Source organism: Marmota marmota, unplaced genomic scaffold (assembly GCF_001458135.2).
Source record: "Marmota marmota marmota unplaced genomic scaffold, marMar, whole genome shotgun sequence".
Classification (NCBI taxonomy): domain Eukaryota; kingdom Metazoa; phylum Chordata; class Mammalia; order Rodentia; family Sciuridae; genus Marmota; species Marmota marmota.
The window spans coordinates 42,701,151-42,728,471 of NW_025999842.1; the positions used below are offsets into that span (position 1 = coordinate 42,701,151).

The window sequence follows — 27,321 nt, forward strand, 5'->3', positions numbered from 1 at the left end:
TGTGTGTGGTATTGGGGATTGAGCCCAGGCCCTTGTGCATGCAAGGCAAGTACTCTACCAACTAAGCTATATCCCCAGCCCTATCTTAACATATGAATCCAGTGATATGAATAGAGCAGGTCCTATAAGAGAAAGTTTGAGAGACATAATCTTACCCTGACTCTTCCCAGTGGGGAGGCTGCAGCTATGAAGGCTTCAGACTTTGGTTTTCAGTGAGCCACAGTCCTCTTGAGCAGAGAGTTTGACAGGAGTCTGAGAGCAGGCAGGTTTGCTTACTGCCTATTAAAAAAGATTCACGTTCCCTGGGTTCAGTGCTGTTCACCTGGGAAGCAAATCCATGTGTGCACTGTATCCACCTAGGCTTTTCTAAGGAGTTTGGTGGCTTGGAGAACCAACCTTGCATCAGTCAGATATTCATTGCTGTGACAAAAATAACTGACAAGGATAACTTAGAGGGGGAAAAGTTTATTTTGGGCTCACAGTTTTAGAGGTTCAGTCTATGTTCAGCTGACACCATTGCTTTGCTTCATGAGGGAGAATAGCATGGCAAAAGGGCATGGCAGAGGCAACCTAGGGTTGCTCATCTCATGGCAACCAGGAAGGAGTGAGCAAGCATCCAGGGACAAAATGTAGTTCCCAAGGACATGCCCTCAGTGACATGCTTTCTCCCACCATGCCCTACCTGCCTACAAGTTACCACCCAGTAATCAATTTAGATTACTAACCCATCAAATGGATTAATCCACTGATTAGGTCACAGATCTCATAATCTAATCATTTCGCCTCTGAACACTCCTGCATTGCTCAACATGAGCTTTTGGGGGGATACTTCATATCTAAACCAAAACAAACCTAATTATGGTATTCATGCCATAAGTCTTTTAGCCAGGAGTCTTGGTTCTTCTCCAAGCATTTTGGAAATTGTAGCAGGTCATTTATTCACTTGCAAGTTGGGTAAAATCACAGACCCTTTAATGTTCATGGTGCCACCTGACTAATGTGCTTCTGGGGAGGAAGAGAAAAAAATAAGATGTTTAATATGTTTGGTGCCTAGCTCATGTTTTTGAAAAATCACATTTATTCTACTTCTTCCCTTGAAAGAGTAATTGAGCAGCTGCTGAGAGAAAGCTCCTGCAGTGGTAGTAACAGTTAAGCCCTTTTCAGTATGGTTTCAGAGTTGGGGCAGACCTTTCTTCTGAGTTTCAGAATATATTTTGGCATGATTCAGGGAAAGAAACCCCCCAAAAGGCTTAAGAATAGTAAATTATTATGCTACTTGGTTGCAGTTGAAAATCTGAGTCTCTCATTAACTTCTCTTAAGGCCAAAAATTATCATTAAAGAGCAACAAAGAGGCTGCCTGATAGCAGTTCTTTATATATTTTACAAGGGTTCTGCTGGGGATAAGGGTGGGGTAACTATAGTCATCTAAGATGATTTTCTGTGACAGAGGAAGAGGGGAAAAGAAAAGAAGTGATGGTATCTCATTTCTAGTTACATAGATAGGGACACATACAGTCTAGCTCTTTCTTTATGCAGGTTTCACATTCATGGGTCCAACCAACTGTGGATCAAAGATATTCAGAAAAATAAATTGTGCCTGTACTGAACATGTACAGATTTTTTCCTTGTCATTTTTTTCTAAACAATACAGAATAACGTTATTTATATATATTTACATTGTATTAGAGTAATAAGAGATCTGTAGATGACTTTTGTAGCATATGGGAGTACATATGTAGGTTATGTGCAAATATATTTTAAAAATGGACTTTAGCATTTGAAGACTTTGGTTATTTGTGTGGGGTCCTGGAGCCAATCTCCCATAGGTACTCAGGTATGATTGGGTAGTATATACCAGTGTGTGTGTGACTTGAAACTTCTAAGGTGCCAAAAGTATTAAGATACCCATCATTCTGTATACCATCAAGAAAGAAATAAATACTGCCAATTAATACTAAGACACTATTGATTGTAAGAGGTATCTGGATTTCTTAGATAGTAAAATGTGGGGGAAATATGTATACTGCGGTATATAGGAAAAATGTAGACTGAATGTATGTCCTCTGAGAGGTGGGATTATGATTTATTTTTACAACTGTGTATGTAAGCAAATTTCCCACAACGCCACTGTTTCCCTACAACAATCTGGCCCTACTTTCAACGGCTGGAGGTAGGAGGTCTCCAGTCCTGGCAAAACCCACTTTAAAATCCCTTGGCTTTTCATCCATTAGGAGTCAAGACTTGGCTTTAGGATGTGAGGGGGTAAAGCACCCATGTATTGTTCTTGGCATTGCAGCCTCTACCAGAGTTACAGGGCAATAGGAAATGTGACAAGTTACTTTAAAAAAAAAATGAATGAAAAGCAGTTCAGTTAAGAGAAGTGCATGAGAAGTCATACTTAGATTTCTGTGATGGGTTGAGGAAATGTACAGAAAGCAGGATTCTAGTAAATAAACATGTTTTATGTCTTTAATTTTCACCTTTCTAGAATTGTCTTAGTTTTAGTGTGCTCTTAAAAATAATCATAAATCCTAAAGTAATGGGATTAGCTCAATGTTTTTCCCTTGGGGAATAAATGGAGATATTCCAAAGTTTTATGTTAAAATAATTCCTGAGGTTATTTTTACCAGACATTATGAAGAAAATATAATTAAGTGATAAATATTATGGTCTTAAATATCTTATTTAAGACATGATTAATTTTCATTTAAACTACTTTATTGCATTCCTTCTTTTATTAAATCTTGGGATAATTTTGTATTCTTTTCAAAGTAGGTGTTTTTTTTTTTTTTCCCCTTTGCTTGGTTACATAGCTGGATTTATTACATTCCCTCATTTAGTACAAGATTATGTTTCTATTTGAAAGTAATTCTGTAATTTCTATGTATTTGCCAATAACACAGGATATGGTCACTGAAGCAAAATCATAGTTTGTAATGCCTTCAGCTCACAAAGTCAATTATGGCCATGAAGCCACCATCTAACCTCCAGGAATATTTGACTGGATGCATTAAGAGTATGTGGATGGCAGTGGGTGGTTTGATCTCAAGATTGGAGTGGGCACTTTAACCTAAAACTCATCTCATGATTCATGGCTGCTAACATTTTGTTTAATATTCTTCAGATGGTTGTAAGACAGGGAAGCACTGCTGTGTCTTGAATACGTCCCTGAAGTTTGTGTGTTGGCAAGTAATCCCTAACATGTTAAAAAGTGGGACTTTAAGAGATGGTTAGATCATGAGGACTCTTCCCTCACCTATGGATTCAAGCTGCTAATGTGGAAGTAGATTAGTTACTGCAGGAGTAGATTCCTGGTGAAAGGATGAGTTTGGTCCCCTTTCTTCCTCTCTTATGAGTGCTGTCTTGCCCATCCTCCATGGGATGATACAGCAAGGATACACACAAGTGTAGGACCCTTGACTTTTGACTTCTCAGCTATAAAACTATAAGAAATAAATCTCTCTTCTCTGTAAAAACTATAAGAAATAAATCTCTCTTCTCTGTAAAACAGAAAAAGAGAGGAACTTAGGCTTTGGAGCAACACTAGTCTTAGTTAGGGCCCAGCAGCTTGGGATTGAGTGTGATTCCTCATCAGCAAGTCTGGTATCAAACAAAAGTGATAACTCATGAGTCTAGTTAAGTTTGTTGTGCCATTCATCTCTGCAAATGGCACAAAGATGGGAATATTGCTGGCCAATTTTAGGTATAGTGATAGCAAATTTATGGTAGCACCTGACAAATACTTGAATACTTACCTGCTTTCCAGAGGTCTCCTTTGGCCAATAGAGTAGTGCAATTTCTGCACTAGAATCAGACCTATGATTCTTTGTTACCATTATTAAACATATTATTTATGTATAATTTTGCTTGTAAAAGAGTAAAATGGCAGTCCTTAAGTGAAAAATACTCCTTGTCATAGTTGCAGATTTCATTCACATTACATCTTGGTGCCCATACATACATGTGCTCAGTATTTTTTTTTAAACCCATACCTGATTTAAATTTGAGCTCCTAGATTTGGGGCAGTGAGAGAATAATATTAGGCTTAGTCCATTACAATGCAGTCATTTTAAAAAGCCCCTATAAATAATTCCCAATTCTTCAATAAATGATTACCATCTGGGTCAGTCTTCTCCTTTTCTAGCTAGCTCCCCTTTTCCTTTGTCCCAGTGGAAGGAAAGACTGTATGTCAGGAAGGACTCATGTGACCCATGCAGTGCTTCACATTTGTCTCTCGTTGTTTAGTCACAGGGAATGTGATATTCTCTGATGCTGAGGTTTTTCTATACCCATTACTTGTGATCTTATCTCCTTTAGCTGAGTTTAGGCCCAGTTGACCCTCCAGGCAGATTCAGCCTTGCTTTGTCTCTTATTGTTGGGAGATTCTCTTCTCTCCTCCATCCAGACCTCTGGCTGGGGCCTGTAACCTCAGTCCCTGCTGCAGGGGTACCAACTTCTTACCAAGGAAGCAAGTGACATTGAATCTTAGCAACAATCCTATAGGTGTCCATTTTACAGATAAAATAATCAAGGTCAAATGTAGTTTGCTAGTTAGGTGCTAAACTACAACTAGAATTCCGGCTCTCTCAACTCCCACTATAGCCCTCTTTGCTCTATGTCAAAGAGAGGGGCACAATTGACACCTTTGGCTCATAATGTACTGATAGTGATTCTTGAGTGGATTTTCCCAATGATAGCTGCTTTCATCAAAATGTATGTTTTTAATCTTTAATATCTGCTTCTATGGTAACAGGTAATCTTATAATTTTATAGTCGATTCTCTCATCATCTGTTACTTGGTATCTTTTATCATTTCCTTTTTTTCTCTTTCTTTCTCTCCTGATTTGGATTCAGTTTAACTGGTAAATCACCCCCCCCTTTTTTAAATTTAACTTCTATTTTTATCTACTCCTTAATTCTGTAATTATCCTTTGACTTCATAACTTGATTGCTGCTTTCCTGACCCAGGGAGTGGAACATGTTCTGCTGAACACACCAGGTCTTGTTTGCATTTTGTTTGTGTTAATGTGGCACCTTGTGCTGAACTGTTCAACTCCGAAAACACCCACTGGGATAGGATGTGGCAGGGAAATAGATGCACAAATGGAAAAAGAAGAGAGGAAACTTGGACCTGGACTAGCTAGCAACCTGGTCTCAGGGCAGTTTTCTTGAATGAGGGGTTTCTGGCAGTGAGACTCTGAAAGAGTTATGAGGTCTCTGAAGAGTGGGGTCGGAGTCCAGTGCAGAATATCTCACTTTATCATTTATGCTGGGTATTGGGTCTGCCTCTTCCTATCTTCACTAGAAGTTTCCCAATTCAGCTATACATTACATAAGATTTGGACTTTCTTTCTAGAATATAGGGAGATAGTAAAGATATTTTAGGTCTTGAAAAGTCTAAGCTCTTGGAGCTCTCTGACCAGTTCTCTGACCAGTGTCTTCTCAGACTATGAAAATAAAGGAAGATTGAGCAGTTGGGTTCCTGTTAAATTTGAGCATTATTTGTAAGTCCCTGGGCCAGGGTGAGTTGGGGAGAAGATTACAGTGCCTTGTACTTTCTACCACCATTGCTCTCTTCTAACCCCTAGTGTAGGGTAGAGCTTACCTTCTGCATCCTTTCTTGTACCTGTGCTTGGAATTTCTTCTGATTCCTGGTTTAGACAGTATCATAAAACATTAGCTAAAAATACATTGACTACATATAAGCATATTTACTGGATAAATAAATTAAATATTTCCACCCAATAGTCTGTAGTTGCATTGTTGTGGTAAGAGTCTTCTCTATATTCTCCTAAGTCTGTATTTTCATAGGTTTCTGGTATTTGCATATTATTGATGTATACTCTCTGGGGATAATTTGAAAATAGGTTTAAAAATGTCCTTGCCCTTTGACTGAATAGTCCGATGTATAGTAAATCATCTGTGTTTTGACTAATAATTTAGCTAGGAGATATTCACTGCAGCTTCCCAGAAACAGAATAAATCATCAATCATCAGTGCAGCAAAATACAGTTATCAAAAATATATAAACATGGATATGTGCTTTTAGACATGAAAAGATATTTATAATATCCCATTGAATAAATAAGTCGTGCTGTACAAGTACACAAGACAGTGTATCTATACTTGGAAGGAATACAAGAAAGGAAGAACCAAAGTGATTACTCTTCTTAGGTAGTATGATTAATGATGACTTTAATTAATAATGGATCATTTTATTCTACTGTCTTCTACACTGAACAAATGTTACTTATGAAGAAGAAAGTTTCTTAGCATTGAAACTGGCCTCTGGGTAGAAGGAAAAGGGTCTGATGGCATTGGATCAGTGATAGATTCCAGTTACGAATGTGTGTTAGAGTTTTAGCAGTGGTGCAAGGTGATAGTGGTACCCTGCTGATTCAGACAAAAGGATGTGGGTTTGGGGGACTCAGGGTAAGACCAGCTTCAGAAGATCCATGCAAACTTGAGCCATGTTTTTACGCTTTACCTGACATGTTCTGATTATGTAGGGTAATTTTTACCTTTGTCTTTTCATTTCATATAAAATTCATTTTAATTGTTTTATGGAATAATAAGTAAGTAAAGAAAAGAATATTTGCAAAATAAGGCTAAAATACAGAACATACACATGCACAGAAATTCTGTGTCCCAAAAATGAAGCATTGCCATTAATCCTATAGGGTTCCTATAGCCTCCATCTGTTCCTATAGTCTTCATCGAAGAAAACCACAGTCCTGAATTCTTTATCCTTATCTGACTTTTTTAACATAATTTTATGCTAAACAATACTTTATTTAGTTTGCATGCTTTGGGATCTCATGTGAGTGGAATTATACTTTATTGTTCTTCTGAAAATTGTGTTTTTCATTCAGTGTCTTGTCTCTAAAATTTTATCCACATGGTGTGGATAGCTGTTGTTCACTCTGCGCTGGGGCTGTCAAGCCTGTGTTGTGTAATTGCACCCTGGCATACTTCTGCAATGTCCTGTTTATGGACTTTTGCATGAAAGTTGTTATTAATGACCTCTGTGTTCATTTATAGTATCTGAGGCTCTTGTAGAACACCGGAAACATACATAGGTGTTGAATTGCTGGGTTGTAGAGTATGTGAAAATTAAGTTCTAATAGGTAATGCTAAATTATTTTCCAAGTTATTTTTATTTATTTATATTCTTTACAGTAGCATGTGAGATCTGGATCCTCCATGTGGTCATGAGCATTTAGTAATATCAACTTGAAACTTTTTGCCAACCCAGTCAATGTGAAATGAATGATTCAACTACTGTTCCCCTGGGTGTCAATGAAGTCATGCAGATTTTCTTAGGCTTGTCAACCATTTGTGATTGTTTCCCAGAAAGAATATGTTTGGGTCTTTTGACCCATTTTTCTATTGGGTTATTTTTTTTGGTTTTAAAATTGGTTTGCAGAAATTCTGTATATTTTAGGAACAAATCTTTTGTTCATTATGTATATGACAGGTACCTTCTAGTCAGTGGCTGTCTTTTCATTTTCTTGCAGTGTTTGATGAAGAGACATTTTTAATCTTATCCATCCTTTCTTCCCTGGTTTACCCTTATTGTGTCTTGTTTAAGAATGACCTACTACCCAGAGGTTCACAAGTATAAACTCCTGGATTGTCTTCTAGAATGTCCAGAGCTTTGACCCAGTGAATGGCGTGAAGGTGTCTAAACTTCCTACATAGATAGTTCTTTGTTTCAGAACAGTCTATTAAAAGGCTCTCCTTTTCCCACAGGATCTGTAAATGCCAGCTCTGTCAGGAATCATATTGTAAATGAAGCTTCTATACATGTTTGGGCCTGTTTCCTGGGTCCTCCAGAGAACACAGGCACAGGATGTCTGCCAGATGCCCAGGGGCCTTCCTGGGAACTTCTTTATATTTAAATGAGAAGGCATTTTTCTTGTATAGCAAGTTACAAGTTGAGCTGTCCTGTAGTTAGACCACGGCACAATAATGGCATCAAGAAACCTGGTCCTTTGGTTGTCCTCTGCCAGAATCTTAGTCTGTAATGTTTCCTGGCAGCTGCTACTGTTGCAATTTGGGACTCTTGCCACATCCAAAGTGGGAAAAGCCTTCGTATTTTAAATTCTGGTCTGGAGATTGTTTTGAAGCCCGAAATAGAGTAGATTTAAGTGATAAGTTCACCTGCAGTTCCACTCAGGATTATCAGTTCTCAGCAGATGGGTGGTTTTTTTTTTTTTTGTCTGTCCATTAGATTCCGAGTTTCAAGATGGGCATACCCCTGTGGAGAAGAAAGCCATTCATTTCTAGTTCACCTGCCTCTTGGGATGTCACTCTGCAGGGACACAGGTTTCTACAGAGGTCTCGCATTAAACCCCTTTCTTGGGTGGGTCTTGGGCCCCCTGACATAGTAAAAAGCAAACCCGGAATTCACCTGTGTGGCAAAGATAAAAGTTGATGAAACTTATTGTGCTTACATCTCGGGCTTTCTGTTCTCACTTCTGACTCCTGAGCATTCTTTGTGCTCTTAGAGCTCATTACACATTTAGGATGATAATTTTTCTTTTCTGGAAGTTTTCGTTTTCCAGTGGGAGGGTCACCCAGTGTCTTTAGTTCTCCAGGCTATGGAAACAGAAGCTGGCATCAATTTATTTTTTAAATTGCATTATGTTTATTGATTTTGCCTAAAGGTTTGTTGGAGACGGAACCTTTGCAAGGAAGAGATGAGGATGCAGTAGCCAGTGCTGACTTCTCTAGCATGCTCTCTGAGGAGGAGAAGGAAGAGTTAAAGGCAGAATTAGTTCAGGTATGTGTAGTAATCTTCTTTATTTGCTATTTCTGTCTTGGTTCTTGAACATTAATATTAGTTTGATACAAGTCCCATATTGCAATTATTTGGTCTTTTGTTTACAAAACTGTTATAAATACATTGCAAGATGACTGATTTTTCTCCAAGTTATTTTTGTAGAGCTAATTATTAGTTACCTGTTGGTTACAGTGGTAAAATGAACGGTTGCGCTGTTTTAATCAACAGCAATAACTAGTGTTAAATATGTACTTCTTGTTCTTTTTAGTATCATGATACTATGGGATACATCACCTACACACCTGATGGAATTTCTTAAAGGCTTTGTACAAATGCAAGCTCCTCTTTAAGAGCTATTTGTTATAAGTCAGTTAGCTTTCTGTGAAATGGTGTTTTTATTTTAATTATGAAAAATTCAAGTATGGAATCAACTAAATTTACTCTTTTGCAGAATAATAAAGTGGGGGTGGAGAGGAGAGCTATATTAATTGAAGGTTAATTATATCTTGTGTAGTTGCCATGGGATCTGGGTTAGTGGAGAGGAGGGTGCTGGTCTCATGGTGAGTACAGGTCTTGTGCAAGCCTTTGCAGGACCCACTCATCCTTAGATTTGGTGCTGAGGAGCTTTACTTTCTGGGTGGAGAGGCTGGAGAAAGGACTCCTTGAATAGAATGTAGCAGCAGAACAGGAGAGACAGAGACCAGTATCCTTCTGCATTCTGTTCACAGTGCACAAGGCAGGAGGCTCCCTTTCCCACTGGAAGCAAAGCTTTCCCTTCCTGCCCAGGACCTTTGCACAGGCTCAGGACACAGCTTTGAGCTCTACCATATCCACCGCCTCTTAGCCCACTCTGTTCTGATAGTATACGTTATGATAGCTCAACATAATATGAAGGACTTTCCAGATGCTTTTACAAGACACATCCTAAAATAATTTCATTAAAAATATCTTTAAATGTTATTTTTAATTGACACATAACAGTTGCACATAGTCGTGAGGTGCAGCGGCATGTATCCATATAGATATACAGTGTGTGGTGATCACATCAGAGTCATTAGCATTTCCATCACCCCAAACATTTATCCTTGCTTTGTGGTAAGAACACACCCAAAATCTTCTCTTCTAGAAGCTTATTTTGAAATATATAGTATAATATTGTTAACTATCGTCACCTTACTGTGAAATAGGATACCACAACTTATTTCTTCTCGGTAATTTTATACATGTTGACTAATCCATTTCCCCTTCTGCCTATCCTTCCAGTTTCTGGTAATCACTGATCTCCTCTGCTTAGATGAGATCAGCTTTTTTTGATTCCACAAATTAGTGATATCATGTGGCATTTTTCTTTCTGTCCCTGACTTTAAAGTAATATTATTTTAAAATCTAAAGAGCAGCTTGTTGCTCTGGTACAAGGAGAAATTATTTCAGTAACACAGTGCCTCAAATCAAATGGCTTGGGTCTTTAGCTGGTTCTGTCTGTGGCTACCAACTGGCCACACAGACCAGAGTACACAGACCAAAGTTGGCCTAAATGGGTAATGGGCTAGCCCCACATTTTCTTAAGGCCCCAAATTCTGGTTCATGACCTGTTCATGTCAACAGCATTGCCCAGAAGTTTTTTTTTTTTCTTGCAGACTGGTGTAAGGTAACAAACTCTAAGCTAAAACAACTTCTTCTTCTGAGAGCTTTGTGACCTATGTACAAGCACATCCTCTGTTATAGACCAGCAGCTATAAAATGCCTTGATTTCTTGGTTCTGCAATGACTGACATGTACACAGGTACATGTATGAATTTATGTTTTTTGCATTCTATATTTTCTTTTTTTGTTTGTTTGTTTCAGGTGGACACAATATCTTTATTTTACATTTATGTAGTGCTGAGGATCGAACCCAGTGCCTCCTGCATGCCAGGCGAGCGCTCTATCACTGAGTCACAATCCCAGCCCACATTCTATATTTTCTAAATGTTCAACAATGAGCATTTATTCTGTAATAACGAAACAGTAAATACTGGTTTGGTTGTTTTTAATATATTTTTTAGTTGTAGATGGACACAATACCTTTATTTTATTTATTTATTTTTTATGTGGTGCTAAGGATTGAATCTAGTGCCTCACATGAGCTAGACAAGCACTGAGCCACAACCCCAGCCCAATAAGCACTGGTTTTAAATGGATGTCTTTGAATACCAAAAAACTAGTAGTGTTTTTATAAATTCCTGTCTCATTTGGCCACTGTAATAAGATTCCAGCAAATTTCATTTCTAAGATGTTTGGAGCCTGACTTCTGAAGATAACACCAGACTCTTTGATACTGTGTTCAAGTTATGAGGATTCATGCTTTCATCCTCCATAATGCATTAGCCTTCAGTGCAAGAGCTTCCTGTCTTATTTCTGCCTTCTTCAGTTGAAGTACTGTATGTTGCCAAAGGTATCATCACAGTGACTTAGGCTCGACTCTGGGCCCCAGGGCTAGTGAAAAGCAAAGCAAGGTATCCTTGTGATTTTTCTTTGCATTTCCATTTCTTCTTCCATCACCTCAAGGCACCTCTGCTTTGTGCTTATTCTTTTCCTAAATCTGCTCTCATCGTTTACAAGTACATGTGCACATGCATCCATGTGCACAAACATACACATGCACACACAGAGCAAATCTGGTCCTTTCACATCACAGATGCATTCAGATTTTACCTCAGTGCTCTGGTTTCATTATAACAAGGTCACCCAGATCTATCTCAGGAGTCTCACCACCAGCCTTAAGAATAATTAAGGCATCTTGGAGACAACTCTGCTCCTTGGTCTCAACTCTTCACAGACATTCTTCCAGGTCCCTTGGTCAAAAGGAACAGTACTCTTTGTCCAAGGGGAGATCTTACTAGCCTGTTAGCCACCTGAGTGCCAAGATTCCCCAGAGGCCAGCTTATTGGATAACTGCCTTTGACCCGGGCATGCAAGGGTGGCTGTGATCCAGAGCAAGGCCTCTGTGTATACATACACTTCCCACCTTTTACTGCTTTGCCAAAAGCAGGTCTCTGATGTGCCAGGTTTGCAGTCTGTACTTTAATTCACTCTTCTTCCTGATTCCCACATGTCCTCCTGTTGCCTTCCTGCTGTGGTGGATCCCTCCTCCCCCAGCCTTTCATCTCACTTCCCTCAGCCTTATTCCCCTGCTTTGTTGTGGATCCCCCAGGAGGATGCCCTTAGACTTCTACTTTCTCACAACCCATGGTTGCTCACACAACCAGCATTTTGTGTGTTTATCAAGTGCTGGCAACAGGAAGACTTCTTTAGGTGGAAGAAATGACATAAGCCAGTCATGTCAAAAAGGCTTCACCTTGGATGAATTCATCTTTTTGAAATAAATATTTTTAAAGAAATCTCTTTTAATAGAATTTGATCTTTAATTTATTGTTGTGGTTATGCTATATGTGTGTTCTTGAAAGTCCTGTGAATGTGAAGCCACCATCATCTCTGATCTGGTGTGATGGTTTGTGCATAGAAGGAGTCCAGTTAATAGAGTTAATTGAAATTATTGTGCAGCTTATGAAAATATTTATGTTTGCAAATGCTCAAAGTAGAATAGGCATTTTTTACAAACTTTATCAATGTACCAAGAAGTACTATTTTGTTTCTGATATTTGTTGTCTTGTTACCAGCTGGTTTTGAGATTTTGAAACATTTTAATTTCTCTCTCTCTCTTAAAATAAACTTGATGAATTATTCTGTTACTGTCATCTCACTTCCACTTTAATTTCACTAAGATGCATTCTGTGCCTGGCATTGGAATTATAGATAATGTGTCTTGATTTTTGGAAAGGATGAAACGTAGGCATTAGTACTGACCATTTTGTGGTTATATAATAATCAAATACTGCCAATGGCTCCTAGATAAAATGACTCAAGAAAAAATACATATTAATAGGAGTTGGAAATACACCAAATGGTATTAGCGAGTAGTCAAAGCCTATTTTTGTGCTTCCTCCAAATCTGTCTTGACTCTTTTGCTTCTTCATTTGGTACATATGTCCCTAAGAATGCACATTGCCCTCAGCTACTATCTCTTTGGCTCTTAAAGAAGAGCGTTGAGCCCTGGGCCTTTCTCTCTGTGTCCTTTCCCCAAGATCTCCCCTCTTTTTGGATTGGGCTAGTGAGCAGCTCACATGTGTTTATGGTCAATAGGCCTTATTGTTATGCCCTGCCCAGATAGTATGTGCATTTTCATTTTTCTTTTCTGGCACTTTCTCCTCAAGCCAGGAAGAGCCTGAAGAGGCAGGTCTTGAAACAGTATGTAAAAGCCACCAAATGATATCACTCCTAAACAGTACACTGGTGATTCATACTGATGAAAGTTTTACTTCTGGGTTTTAGTTATACATTTCATTGATTGCTGGTAAAACAGAAAAATGAAATTTTAATTGTAACATAAATTTCAGATTGAAATTAATTTATTAGCTAATTTGGATTAGTTAATTCATTTTTGTCAAGTTTACAGAACATAAGATAAACCATTTTTAAATGAACAATCCAGTGGCATTTTGTGTATTCACAATGTATTATAATCAACTACCTCAATGTGGTTCCAAACATTTTTGTCACCTTGAGAAGAAACTATGTACATTCAGCTGTTGCTTCCCATTCCCACCTCCTTAGCCTCTGGCAATGTCCCACTTGCACTCTATATAGAGACCCAGGGGCTTACCTAATCTAAATCTATACAGGGATTTAAAGTGCCTGAATATTTCAAATAAATGGAATTATACAGTATATGATGTTTGTGTCTGGCTTCTTTCAGGAAACCTATTTTTTTTAATTGCTGCACTATAGTTGTACATAATGGTGGGATTTATTGTTGTGTATTTGTACATGCACACTGTATAATTTCGTCACTATCCCTCCCCAATACTTCCCCTCTCCCTTCTCCTCTTCCACCCACTGGTCCCTTCCTTCTATTCTACTGATTTTCCTTTGCTTTTCATGTGATCACCACCCCCCTACCCCGCCTCCCAACACCTTTCTTTTCTTTTTTAATTCTAGCTTCCATATATGGGAGAAAACATAAGACCCTTGACTTTCTGAGTTTTGCTTATTTTGCTTAACATATGGTCTCAAGTTGCATAAGTTTTCCTGCAAATGACATAATTTCATTTTTTATGGCTGAATAAAACTCCATTGTGTATATATACCACATTTTCTTTATCCATTCATTTTTGATGGACACTTGTAGCCTAAGGTTTTTGAAGTTCTTCCATGTTGGAGCATGCATCAATACTTCATTTCTTTTTTAAAGTTGAATAAATAGTATTGTAACATAAACTACTATTTATATATTTATGGACTGTTTCCACCTCTTGGCTATTGTGATTAGTGTTGTGCTGTAAACATAGGTGTACAGGTATTTGCTTGAGTAACTGTTCTCAGTTTATTGGGGGTATATAGCGAGGAGTAGAACTTCTGGGTAAAATGGTAATTCTGAACTTACCTTTTTGAGAAACTGTGGATCACTGTACTGTGATCCATGGTGGCTGAATTATTTCACATTCTTACCAGCAACATTCAGAGGTTCCAGTTCTTCCACATCTGTATCAACACTTGTTATTTTGCTGCAATTAATATTTTTAATACTTATTTTTAGTTGTAGTTGGACACCATACCTTTATTTTATTTATTTATGTATTTTTATGTGGTGCTGAAGATCAAACCCAGCACCTTGCACGTGCTAGGCAGATACTCTACCCCTGAGCCACAACCCCTGCCCTGCAATTCATATTTAAATAATCAAGTTTAGATATCTAATTTTGATCATAAGTATTTATCCTACAAGTAGATCTTCTAGAGAATCAAGAAACCAAAGAAACAGGCTATAAATTTCTAATGAAGAAATAATTATTTTTAAATTAAATGGAAAGAATATAGAAAATATTTTAATCAATTAATGTAATTTACCTTTTTCCATTTTGTTCCAAATTTGATATGAGGATTTTCCACACCATCTGCATCAGAGTATCTGGGGATACTTTTTGAATCTCAGAACATTAAAAAAAATGGGCACATAGCTGGGATTCTGCATTCTAACAATGCTCTCTGGTTGACTCTTCTTTGAACTGAAGCTGAGACGCATTAATAGAACTAGTTCTAGAAAGTCTCCTTGTCAAATGAGGGAATCAAATTCACCACCATCATCCTTTAAAGTGCTTTCTTGGGGTCCAGGTGTAATGAGGGATTGAACTCAGGGGCACTTGACCACTGAGCACATCCCCAGCCCTAGAGAACACATTTACATTTACAAGACATGTAATGGGTTAGTTATGTAGTTCATGCTCAAAAGTAGAGTGACATTTTGAACATACCTGAGACACAGCTCTTCCTCCCTTTTAATTTTTAAATGAGAAATCTAGAAAATTGGCATATTTTTATTAATCTCATGCGTGTGGGAAGCTAAGGGAATCTTAATGATTCTTTCCTGGCTTGACAAAGAAAATCCACAAATATTTCTACTTTTTAGAAAGCAAAAATATAAATTTAATCACAATTACTAGGGTAATACATATAACACATCTATATGTATAGTGCAGACAATTTAAGTATGACAACCAATTAAAATTAGACCTTGTGGAGATTCAAATTTATTTTTATAGGATACAAGAACACTCTCCAATCTGGGTATTTTGCACAGCTCCTTTGTTAGAAATTACAATTGCAAGAGCAATGTTGTAATGTTGAAGAAATGTGCTTTCCTGCAGCATGGAGGAAGAAAAAATATGTTCATACAGAGCCCCAGTGCATGAATGTTCTTAGCAGCTTTATTTGTATTAGCCAAATGCAAATATACTTCAAAAAGTGAAGAAACAACTGTCATTTATGCATTCAGTGGAATACTACTTTTATTTTTTCTTTATTAGTTTTTAAATTTATTTATTTGTTCTAATTAGGTATATATAACAGCATAATGCATTTTGATTCAGTGTATAAAAATGGAGCACAACCTTTCATTTCTCTGGTTGTACATGATGTACAGTTGCACCATATGTGCATTCATAGATTTACCTAGGGTAATGATGTCCATCTCATTCCACCGTCTTTCCTACCTTTATGCCCCCTTCCTCCCCTCCTTCCCCTTTTCCCAGTCAAGGTTCCTCCATTCTTCCTGTGCCCCCGACCCCCATTACGGACAGCATCCACTTATCAGAGAGAACATTTGGCCTTTGGATTTTTGGGGATTGGTTTACTTTGCTTAGCATGATATTCTCCAACTCCATCCATGTACCTGCAAATGCCATGATTTTATTCTTTTTTAATGCTGAGTAATATTCCATTGTGTATATATATCACAGTTTCTTTACCTATTCATTTATTGAAGGACATCCACAGTTTAGCTATTGTGAATTGAGCTGCTGTAAACATTTATGAACCTGTGTCACTATAGTATGCTGATTTTAAGTCCTTTAGGTAAAGACCAAGGAGTGGGATAGCTGGGTTAAATTGTGGTTACATTCCAGGTTTTCTAAGGAATCTCCATACTCCTTTCCAGAGTGGTTGCACCAATTTGCAGTGCCACCAGCAATGTATGAGTGGACCTTTTCCCCCCACAGACGGTCCAACATGTATTATTGCTTGTGGATTACTATTTTTTAATGAAGAGGGAAAAACATGAATAATAATGCAGCAACATGGCTAAATCTTAAATAAGTATGCCAAGTGAACAAAGCAATATGATGAGTATATAGTGTATGACTAAATTTATATAAAAATTCTACAAAATGCAAACCAAACTCTAATGGAGGAAAGAAGGTCAATGGTTGACTGATGTGTACAGGGAAAGTCTAGGAGGGGAAAGAAGAGTGAAGGAAGAATTACAAAGAACAATGAGATGATGATTGGTATGTTTACCACTTTGAAAAAGTAACACAAATCACACCAGTATATGCATCCTCCTGTCCTTAAGGCAGTAGCTTGGTAGAACCACGGTGTTTGCCATGTCCACACCTGCACCAATGCAGCTACATGAAGTTGACAAAAAGTAAGCAATACTGACTAGCAACACTGGAATTTGTTTTATAAAATAAAGTATGTAGTGCAAAATAAATTTTTGTTAAAAAATTATATCCATGTACAACTTTAGAAAAACATTAGGAAGATTAGTCTTAGTCTTACTTCTGCTATTATAACAGAATACCACAGGCTGTGTAAACTGTATGCAATAGAAGTTGACGTGGCTCCCAGTTCTGGAGGCAAGGAAGTTCAAGAGCATGGTGCTGGCATATGGTGAGGGCCTTCACGCTGGGTCATAACATGGGAAAAGGCCAAGTGGAAGTGCACAAGATAGAGGATAGCATCAGTATTTATCCTTTGTCTTAGTCAGCTTTTTCATTGCTGTGACCAAAAGACCTGACAAGAACAATTTTAGAGGAGGGAAAGTTTATTTGGTGCTCATGGTTTCAGAGGTTTTGGTCCATAGATGGCCAGTTCCATTGCCATGGGCCTGCAGTGAGCAAAACATTATGGCAGAAGAGTGTGGAGGAGGAAAGCAGTTCAGGACATGACCACCAGGAAGCAGGGAGAACTCTCACCCACCAGCAAAAAACTATAAACTCCAAAGGCACGCCCTCAGCAACCCACCTTCTTCAGCTACCCCCTACCTGCCTGCAGTTACCACCCAGTTAATCAATTCAAATGGATTAATGCATTGATTAGGTTAAGGTTCCCAACACCCAATCGTTTCACTTCTCAACTTTTTTGTATTGTCTCATACATGAGTTTTGGGAGCACGCCTCATATCTAAACTATAATATCCTTTTTTCAGGATCCCACTCCCAAAATAACTAACCCACTCCTATGTGATGGTATTAATCACCTTAGTGGTCTCACCTCCTAACACTGTTCCAATGGGAATTAAATTAGAAACAAAAAAAAATACCGTGAGGATGTAGTGTAGCTCAGTGGTCGAGTCAGTGTTTAGTATGTGCAAAGACCTGGGTTCAATCCTAGCATCATTGTTAAGGAAGAGAGGGAGAATGGAAGGAAAGAACCAAAGCACAATCGGCTATTTCCTACTAGGTTACAGGTGATTTATTTCCGTGTTTGTATTTGGCTGTGAGATCTGAATTTTGTTATATGGAATATTCATTACTTTTATAATCCTTACAACTAAAATTTTCTCTTTGTAGTTTGTGCTGTGAGACTCTCCCATCTGTATAGCATGTGTTTGGGACAGCCAAGCATGAGACAGTTCATTAGGCTCTAGAGGCTGCTCTGGAGCACTATAGCCTTTGGAAATGTACCTTTCATCTGTTTGATATTTTGCCTCTATCATTTTTCCTCCTACCTGTAGCTAGAAGACGAAATTACAACATTACGACAAGTTTTGTCAGCGAAAGAAAGGCATCTGGTTGAGATCAAACAAAAACTCGGCATGAACCTGATGAATGAATTAAAGCAGAACTTCAGCAAAAGCTGGCATGACATGCAGACCACTACTGCGTGAGTATCACTTCTACAGTGTTGATTTAAATATGTAGAGAGCCACTATCTCACAATCTTCCAGGGCTTTTGTTTATCTTACAAGGCTCATTTTGTTCATCCTGTGAGGCTGATTTGGTGCTTATAGCAAAATAAAGAGATATAAAAATCACTAAATATGTTGCATGTGAAAGAAACTATAAAAAGCTTAGAGGAACAAAAACTTTGACTAAAACTCATTCCTTTTAGACTACTTTTACAGAATTTTATAGTTTAAATGTTTTTACTATATGTTTTTAAACATTGGAGATGTTTCTTATGAAAATTATAAGTGGGCAGGTACTTTTCTTTTTCTCAGAATACTTGACACTTGTCATTGGATAGGCAACCAAAGAAGTCCCCAAGGAGGGAGAAGAAAATCTCAGCTCAGACCTGCAGATTATTGACTTAGGCTGAAAAAGGATTTCAGGACACATCAAAAGAGGCACAAACAGATTTATATAGGAAAGCAAGTGATAGAGCAGGATACATGCACTCCAGAGCAAGGTGCACTTTGGGGTCTTGGGCTCTTCCATTTAGATGAAACCTTTAAAATAGTAAACATAAGAAGACCACGGGGGTGACATCAGACTGGTGAGCTTAATTTTCTTAATCATGGAGCACAGGGCGGGTCACAATGGTCTAGTTCTTTCAGGATTGCAAGGTTGAGGTCATCTAGTTAATAATGTTGGGCATATACGCATATCATAAGTCTCTGGCAATATTTCTTTTCATTTGCTTTATTCAGTCTAAAGAAAATACATTGTATAGCCTAGCAAGGTGTGTAGGCATTAATCATCTAGACTCTCAGGACTCTAAGATTCAAGGGCATTTTAAGACTTCAGGCCTGGAGGAAAACTGGCTTTAGAAGGAAGGTGAGGGTGTCCACGGAGCTTCTTAGATTTATTAACAATTTCTTTTTCCTTCCCTGTTGGTCTTCTTTCTACCTATCCTTATTTCTTCTGTCCTCCTTCCACACTCACTATATATTTTCATTTGCTATCAAATATGGTTGCGGTTTTTGTACAGACTTTTTGGAAATTAATTTTGAAAGAAAACCTTATGATAGGTGTTATAACACATGCCAGCAATCCCACAAACTTTGTGAAGTGAGACAGGAGAACCACAAGCTTGCAGCCATTCTTGGCAACTTAGTGAGATCCTGTCTCAAAATAAAAAAAAATTAAAAGGACTAAGGATGTAGCTTAGTGGTAGAGCACCCCTATGTTCAATCCCCAGTAACACACACAGGCACACATGAAAAAAAGGAGGGAAGAAAGAAAGAAAAGAAAACCTTGGGCCTCTCATCTTTTAGGATGTACTTTTCATTAATCCTCTAAGGAATATTTAAATATGGATTAAGATCAAAGGAATGTTCTTGGGTTTGCTGTGGTCTTGCCTTGTATTAGGCAAAGTACCAGTAATCTTGGTTATTCTGCAATCATGCTTTCATTGACTTACTTTATAAATTATGTAAAATATTTATGGTGATAGTTTTCTAATGATTTAAAATATTTTGCTTTGTCAGGTGTCTTGTACCAAATGGGAAGAATGTTTTCACATATGTGAAGTGATTTTTTTCTTCTTTTTGTGTTTTAAGACAAGGGACTGATAGGGGAAATCTAAGAAACTTCCTATCCCTGGCTTTAGCTTTAGCCTCAAGTTCCACCATTAAGAGATCTTTGCTTTTGAGTTATGCATGTTCTTCCCTAGTATCACTCATTAGAAGATCATGCACTCCTAATACCTATGTGGGAATCAATTTTTTCTCTTTGCAGAACTTTTCTCCTGGGCCTAGAGAAACCGTGGTGTAGGAAGAGGTACCATTATAGCAATTATTTCAATTTTGCTAGGGGCTAATTTTGCTGTCTGGTTCTTAAGCTCTAAGATCTAAGACTTTTTGGTACTCACATGAGAAGTTGCATCTGAAAGGAGTGTGAGGTCTCCTTGATGTTGTGCCCTTGGTTTCTATATGAAAGGAGAATATTCTTCTGCCCATATAACATGACCTAACAGTCCGGTAGGATTTTGTGCTTGTGTGCCCAAGGATTCATCCAGATGAATGATGGCACATCTTAGAGTAGGACAGGATGGAACCTTGGAGCACATAAGTTCATCTCAGAGGCTAACCAACCTTCCCCAACCTGTTGTTGACAATTACAGAAGGAGATGAGAAACCACACATTGATGTGCACCAGCTTAAAGCACTGGATTGCAATACCAGATGAATAGTCTCCAAAAAAAGTACAGTTAAATATTAGGCACCAAATTAAATAAACTTATCTGCCAGTAGTTTGGACCTCCATCTTTGTACTTTGGAGGTTAATACCAATTAATGGCTCTGACAGTGTGAGGCAGAACCACCTCTAATTTCCTGAGTCTGGCTGCCTTCCCATTTATTTCAGTTTATATTATATCATACCAATATGAACTTGCCTTTGGGGTGTAAGAAGTAGGATCTTTCCCCTTGGCTTTCCTAATCACTGCAAGAATAAGATATCCTGATGGAGGACAGGGCAGTTCCCTTGCTGAAGAGAGCTAGGAGTATCTGAGCATCAAGTATGTTAAATTTACCCTGCATCTGATATGGGCAGGGAAGGGAGAGATGCCTATGAGTCCTGGGATGAATAATTAGAATAGGTAAATTCAAGGAAGACTTCTGGCCTACTCCCACAGTGAAGAATATGTGATTTGTGTTTTCCATTGTATGTAAAATAAATGGGTGATGTAGTCAGGCCACCCACTTAGTGTGAAGCTTTTTGTAGGATGGAGAGAGCATATTTATTCCCTGAGATTATAGAATTTACCATATAATCATAAAGACAGAGTTTTGTTTTTACATGTCAGATGTTAAGTGTGAAAAGTGAGGTGAAGGAATATAGGATATTGAGGGATTGTAAGGAGATTGAGCCTGGCCTGCATCTCAGGGAAGGTTTTCATAGGTAGATGATGTTTAAGCAGAGCTCTGAAGGAAGAGTCAGGATGTAGTCAGGCCAACAAGTACAGAAGGAGTGGTACAGCCTGGTAAAGACTCAGGCAGGAGAGAAGGCTCCCCGTCCTAAGGAACATCCAGTTAATTTGTGCTATTGAGATTGAGAGGAGGATCAGGGCTTGCTGTATACTGGACCTTATGGCACCTGTTGATAGAGCTAATTCTTCTTTGCCTACAGGCAATAGAAAACCACTGAAGGGGTTTTCCTAATCATTCCTTTATCCAACAAGTGTTAATAGTATCTACTATCATGGTATTATTGGATCTAGTCTAGACCCACAAGATAGTAGAATTCAATAAAAATGGACAAGATTCCTACTCTCATTGAGTGTTGAAAGGGAAAGGAGCAAGAAGCAAGTACTTAAATTAACAAAAATGAGGAAATACTGGGAAATGTTGGAGTGACACCACACAGGGTGACATGCTAGAAGGTAACTTGGAGGAATGGGTGGGAGCTGCTGTGCTGGAGGCCCAGGAAGGGGATGTCCTGGGAGTTTACTTCAAGCTGAGACTATTGAGTAACAAGAAAAATGCATTCTTGTAATGTTGGAGGGGTGAGTTTTCAGGCTAAGGAAAAGTTGTTGCAAAGACCCAGAGGTGAAAACTAGCTTTGATGGTTTCAGGAGCCAAAAGAAATTTCTTGTATTTATAATGTAGTGAGAGAAAGTGAGGCCACAGACTTGGGGCCTTCCAGACCACAAAAAGAAGTGGGGATTTTGTTCTGAGGACTTTGGGAGCTACTGAATGGTTGGAGGCAGGAGTGACCAGTTCAAGTTCCCCTCTTAAAAAGATTACTCTAGTTACTTTGTGTAATGTAGATTGTGGAAACTTGAAAATCATTTATGAGGTCACTGTAGTAGCTCAGGTGGGTGATGATATAAGAGAGAGTCACAGAGAGGGGATAGGATTTGGAGGTCAGTGTGACAGGACTTCCCAGTGTTTTTGGAGGTGGACAGTGAAAGAAATGCAGAGACCAAATGCGACTGTGAGGTGAGCATTGTATGTTTACCACCCTGGAAGCACAGCATTGTGGTTAAGCTCATGGGTGACAGACTCCTCTGTGACGGCTCCTCTGACCTTAAGGGTCCGCAGGAATAGAGTGAGAGAGAGCACGCTAACCCTTTTTATTGAGGATAAACTATTCAAATGAGGCAAGGGATCGGTTTCAGGCGGCTGAGTCTATCTTCATGATGTCCATTGTCAGCAGGTTGACTGAAACCTGGGTAGGCCACACCCAAAGGCACAGTAAGAGAAGAGGACACACACAAGGCACTTCCATGGAAGATTCTATCCTAAACAGTGCAAGGGGTTATATTACAAAGGAACAGGTGAGCGTAGCTTCACCCATGGGGCTGTAGCAAGACACACCCATGCACGAGACACTGATCCTCGGACCCAAGATGGGTGGGAAAAACTCTGCCACATTTCTGTGACTGAGCGCCTCAGCATCCAGCCGGGGAGTGTGACTCAGTCATGTGTACAGTTGGTCTCCCACAGGTCTTAATCCTAGGTTGGGAGGAAGGAAAATAAAATCTATTTCCCCAGAATTAATTAAATTCTGGCTCTGTTAGTGTTCATGATACCTGTTCCAGGAAAGATCTTCAGCTCATCTGATGAAAAATGGACATGAGGGAGTGAGGAGCTGTGGTTGAGTCAGATTGGGTAGAATTAGATTTCATAGTACTAAAAAAAATTTCAGCTGTCAGAGGATGTGTGTGATTCCCAAAGGCAATACTTTGCATACTGATTAAGCAATCATGACCTATTTAGTTTGATTTATAATGAAAAGAAAATCTATGGTATGTTAATGAAAGATCCTGGCATATTTTACTCTGCAGTAGGATTCAAATTGCAATAGGACCCGATGAGTAGGAATAATTAACACAGCCGACTCAAATTATCCCCTTTGTAGAAAGATTTCAGGGACACAGGAGCAGGTCAAGGGCTCATCTGTATGTGGGGTTTGGTGTTGTTCTTGTCAGTTTCTAATGTACCTTGATTTGAGTGAATCTAAGAATATACCAAAACGCCCTCACTCTGTTTTCTCCTTCCTTTTTATGTTGTTTTTAGGCTTCGCAGGAGCATGAGAGAGTAAGTGGCTTTAGAGTGAAGCAAGGGGAGAGACTGAATCTCTTTAGTAGATAAAAAGAAGTTGGAATTAGGAAATACAACCTCATGGTGGGTCTGCAAACCCATATGCTTCATTTATTTATTCAGTGTTCTGCTTTGTGAACCCATGAAATTCTCCCACTAATAAGCCACTCAGAGTTGTACCGCAGACCACATGGTAGGTCTGTAGAGGGCAGGAGGTTTTAGAACAGAATTTAAACTATTCTACCTTTTTGAAAAGCTTAATAGCTTCATCCTTCATAAAGAGAAGTAAAAGCCTAAGGTGCAGCATTTAAGAGGTGCATGGTGCACAGAAACTGGAGTTTTGTTTATGACTTATTTATTTTTTGATGTTGGGCTTCTAAGACATCCAGGCCATTTATGATCAGAAATGATTATTATCTCCTTTTATGAAGAGCCCACTGCAACACTGTTGAGTTTGAAAGTCACCAGTAAAGATTAAAGACCTACTTTAAAAAGATGTACATACCCAGTCTCTACACAGTTAGTTGTTCATTCCTCCTACCTTCAGGTCATCATCGTATTGTACAAGGCAGGAAGCAGATTTTTTTTTTCCCTAGATACAAGTGGTAACTTTATGTTTGATAACATGTTTAGGAAACCTTTAGAAGGAAACAATCCTAAATATTTTTGTACAATATTTTGGTGAAATATTTTGTATTCAAGGAAAGCTGTTTTTTAAATCTCATAATAGGAAATGTATTCATGCTATGAAATATCTTCATGTAAAAGACTGTTTAATTTTTAATTCTTTCTTCTAGTTGCATGTAGAAAAATGCCTTAAAGTCAAAACCATTTAGATGACTACATGCTCTCTCTTTTTGATTATTAACACTGACTTTCAAATTAGCGAGTCATGACAAGCTGAATCTACATTAAAAGTCAATAGAATGGTTGTTTTTTATGTGTTCTACTTAGTTTATACATGACAGTAGAATGCATTTTGATCCATCATACATAAATGGATTATAACTTCTCATTCTTCTGGTTGTACATGATGTAGAATCACACTGGCCATGTAATAATATATGCACCTAGGGTGATAATGTCTGATTCATTCTACTATCCTTCCTACTCCTAAACCCACTCCCCTCCCTTCACTTCCCTCTGCCTAATGCAAAGTACCTCTGTAATCTATTACAGATTTTTATTTGACTTTTACTTATTTTGTTTGCAGAGAAAGATCCTCTGAAAAATCTAGTACAGATCCCTGTGTGCCAGCCAGATGACTAACCTGTCTTTGTTAAATTCTATCCATTCCAGCCAAACTGAATGTTTGAAAAGTAAAGGCTACATTCCTATTGAGTTTCTTAGAAAAACAGGAAGATTACTTGTACTTAAAACAAATAAGAAATCTGCCAGTAAATATTCTTAGGTGAATGAATTAGTGCACATGAAATACCCAATAAGTGGTAGGCACTGTATCCACATACTAAACCTTTGCCAAAGAATGGTTCTTTCCTAGGCCAGATTCAAGCCTTCTTGGGAAGTGCAGGTCCCCACAGAACCCTCCTCCGCTGTAGGCGTTAGAGCACCTAAGGTCTCTATTGTTCTCCAGAGTTAGGAACCTCACACCAAATCCTCCTGGCTCTGTAACTGAAGGGAAGGCAATGAATTGAAATGAATTGAACTGGACTCTTGTCTCCTTCTTTTGGCATTTGTGTTGGTCTTGCTGTGGTTAATTCAGGCACTAGAGATACAGTGAGGATAAACAAGATGAACCCCCAGAAAGTTCAGGTAGGTCATGGAGAGAGACTGGAAAATCACGATTGCAACACAATCAAGGGTTTTGAAAGACCCGTGCAAAGAGGACTGTGTGGACACAGAGGAGAGGCATAGAACAGACTTTGTGAAGCACAGACTCCCAAGCTTTCTGCCACCTAACACACATTGACCTCAACCTGAGGATATCCTAAACTTTTTTTACTTTTGCTTAAGGAAAACATGTTCTGATTCTCCATTTTACTTATTAGGTAGGTCATAAATGATGTAATCTGCATTTAAAGTAAGAGACGCCAGTAATCTAGGATGTCAAGTATTATTTCCATTTAAAACACAAGGTAGTCGAGTCAAACAGAAGGTTAGTATCCATTATTTGATTATTGTTAAACACAGTTCTTTATGTTAGGGCTGAAAAACAATTTTAAGTGTCAGCTGTACAAACTTTGTGCCAGATTCTGTGGCCTAATAAAGAGAGTAAAATGCAAATATGCCAACTTCTTTGAGGAGTGACCTGACAGAAAGATCTTTTCTCAAGATTTAGACTCCTTTCTTCTGGATGGTGATAATATGCTACTTATTCGATTTTTTGTTTGTTTGTTTGTTTGTTTTCACAAGTAATTTATTGAATAGCCAATGACTATTTATTTTGTTTTAATTTTATAAATTTTTATTTTAATTGTATTAATTATGGGGTATAATACAATAATTTGATACATGTATATACATGTGTAATGATAGAATCAGAGTAATTAGCATTTCCATTTAAAGATGTTAACAAAATTTTTGAATAACATAATAAACGTACATATTATGAGGTACAAAATGATATTTCAATATCTGTAGATAATGGATACTGATCAAATCAGGGTATATAACATTTCTAACTCCTTGTTATTACTTGTATTTGGCATCTTCAAGCTCCTCTCTTCTAGTTCTTCATAAAATATATAACAGGTTATTATGAATTATGCTCACCTACTGTGCGATGGAACCCTAGAACTTATTGTTTCCATCTAACTGTGTTTTGATACCCCTTATTCAGCCTCTCTCTATTCTCCCTCCACTTCTCCCTTCCTAACCTCTAATAATTACTGACCTATGTTTAGATTGCCTTTTTTAAGCATCCAAAGGTGAAAGAGAATATACAGTATTCATCTTCTGATGTCTGACTTATTTCACTAAGCATAAATTTGCTGCAAATGTTTAGATATTTCTTCTTATAGCTGAATCACATTTCATTAGGGATGCACACTACATTTTCTGTATCTATTCATCTGTTGATGGGCATCTAGGTTCATTCCATGTCTTAGCTTTTGTAAATAGTGCAGCAAGGGCATTGAGGTATTTCTTTGATAGCTGATATCATTTCCTTTACATATATGCCTACCTAGAAGGGAGATAGATGGATCATATGACAGATTTGTTTCTAGTTTTTTGAGCAACCTCTGTATGGTTCTTCATAGTAACTCTGCTAACTCACTTTCCCAACAATGTATAAGAATTCCCTTTTCCCCACATTCTTTCCAGAATTTGCTATTTTTTGTATTTCCTATAATACCCATTTTAATTGGGGTGAGATGACCATCACCTTCCACCACCCATATCTCATTGTTTGTTTGTTTGTTTTCAGTTAGCAGCTTTTATTTATTTTAAATTTTTAAAAAATTTGTTCTATTAGTTATACATGAAAGCCTAATTTATTTTGATTCATTGTATACAAATAAAGAACAACTTTTCATTTCTCCAGTTGTACGTGATGTAGAATCGCACCATTTGAGCAGTCATACATGTACCTAGGATAATGATGTCCATCTCATTTCACCATCTTTCCTGCCCCATACACTCTCCAATTCCCTCTCTCCCCTTTGCCCAATCAAAGTTATGTATTCAATTTTTAGAAATATTTTTAATTGTAAATGGACACAATATCTTTCTTTTATTTATTTATTTTTATGTGGTGCTGAAGATTGAACCCAGTGTTTCTCTGTCGCTGATCTACAACCCCAGTCCAACTTATTCGATTTTAAGATCAAGTTCAATCAGAACTCCACATAAGATTCCGAGATATAATATACTATCTCTGAGATTCTTTTCACTTAGATGTTGATGTGAGTGGTGCTCCTTGGATCCTTTCAGTATACTGAGTTCAATGGCCTATTCTCATGGGTCCCTGGTTACTTTATCGTTGGTAAT

General features: G+C 38.0%; 1 protein-coding gene across 5 annotated transcripts in view; it reads left to right on the forward strand.

The window, feature by feature from the left end:
- Tpd52l1 (TPD52 like 1) overlaps positions 1-27,321 on the forward strand; it is a 91,123-nt gene that overhangs the window by 44,317 nt on the left and 19,485 nt on the right. For all 5 annotated transcript variants that reach the window (XM_048797580.1, XM_048797612.1, XM_015500913.2 and 2 more), the window contains exons 2-3: positions 8,671-8,786; positions 18,118-18,266. In XM_048797580.1, the coding sequence (XP_048653537.1) occupies positions 8,671-8,786; positions 18,118-18,266 (265 nt within the window). The remainder of the gene's footprint in view (positions 1-8,670; positions 8,787-18,117; positions 18,267-27,321) is intronic.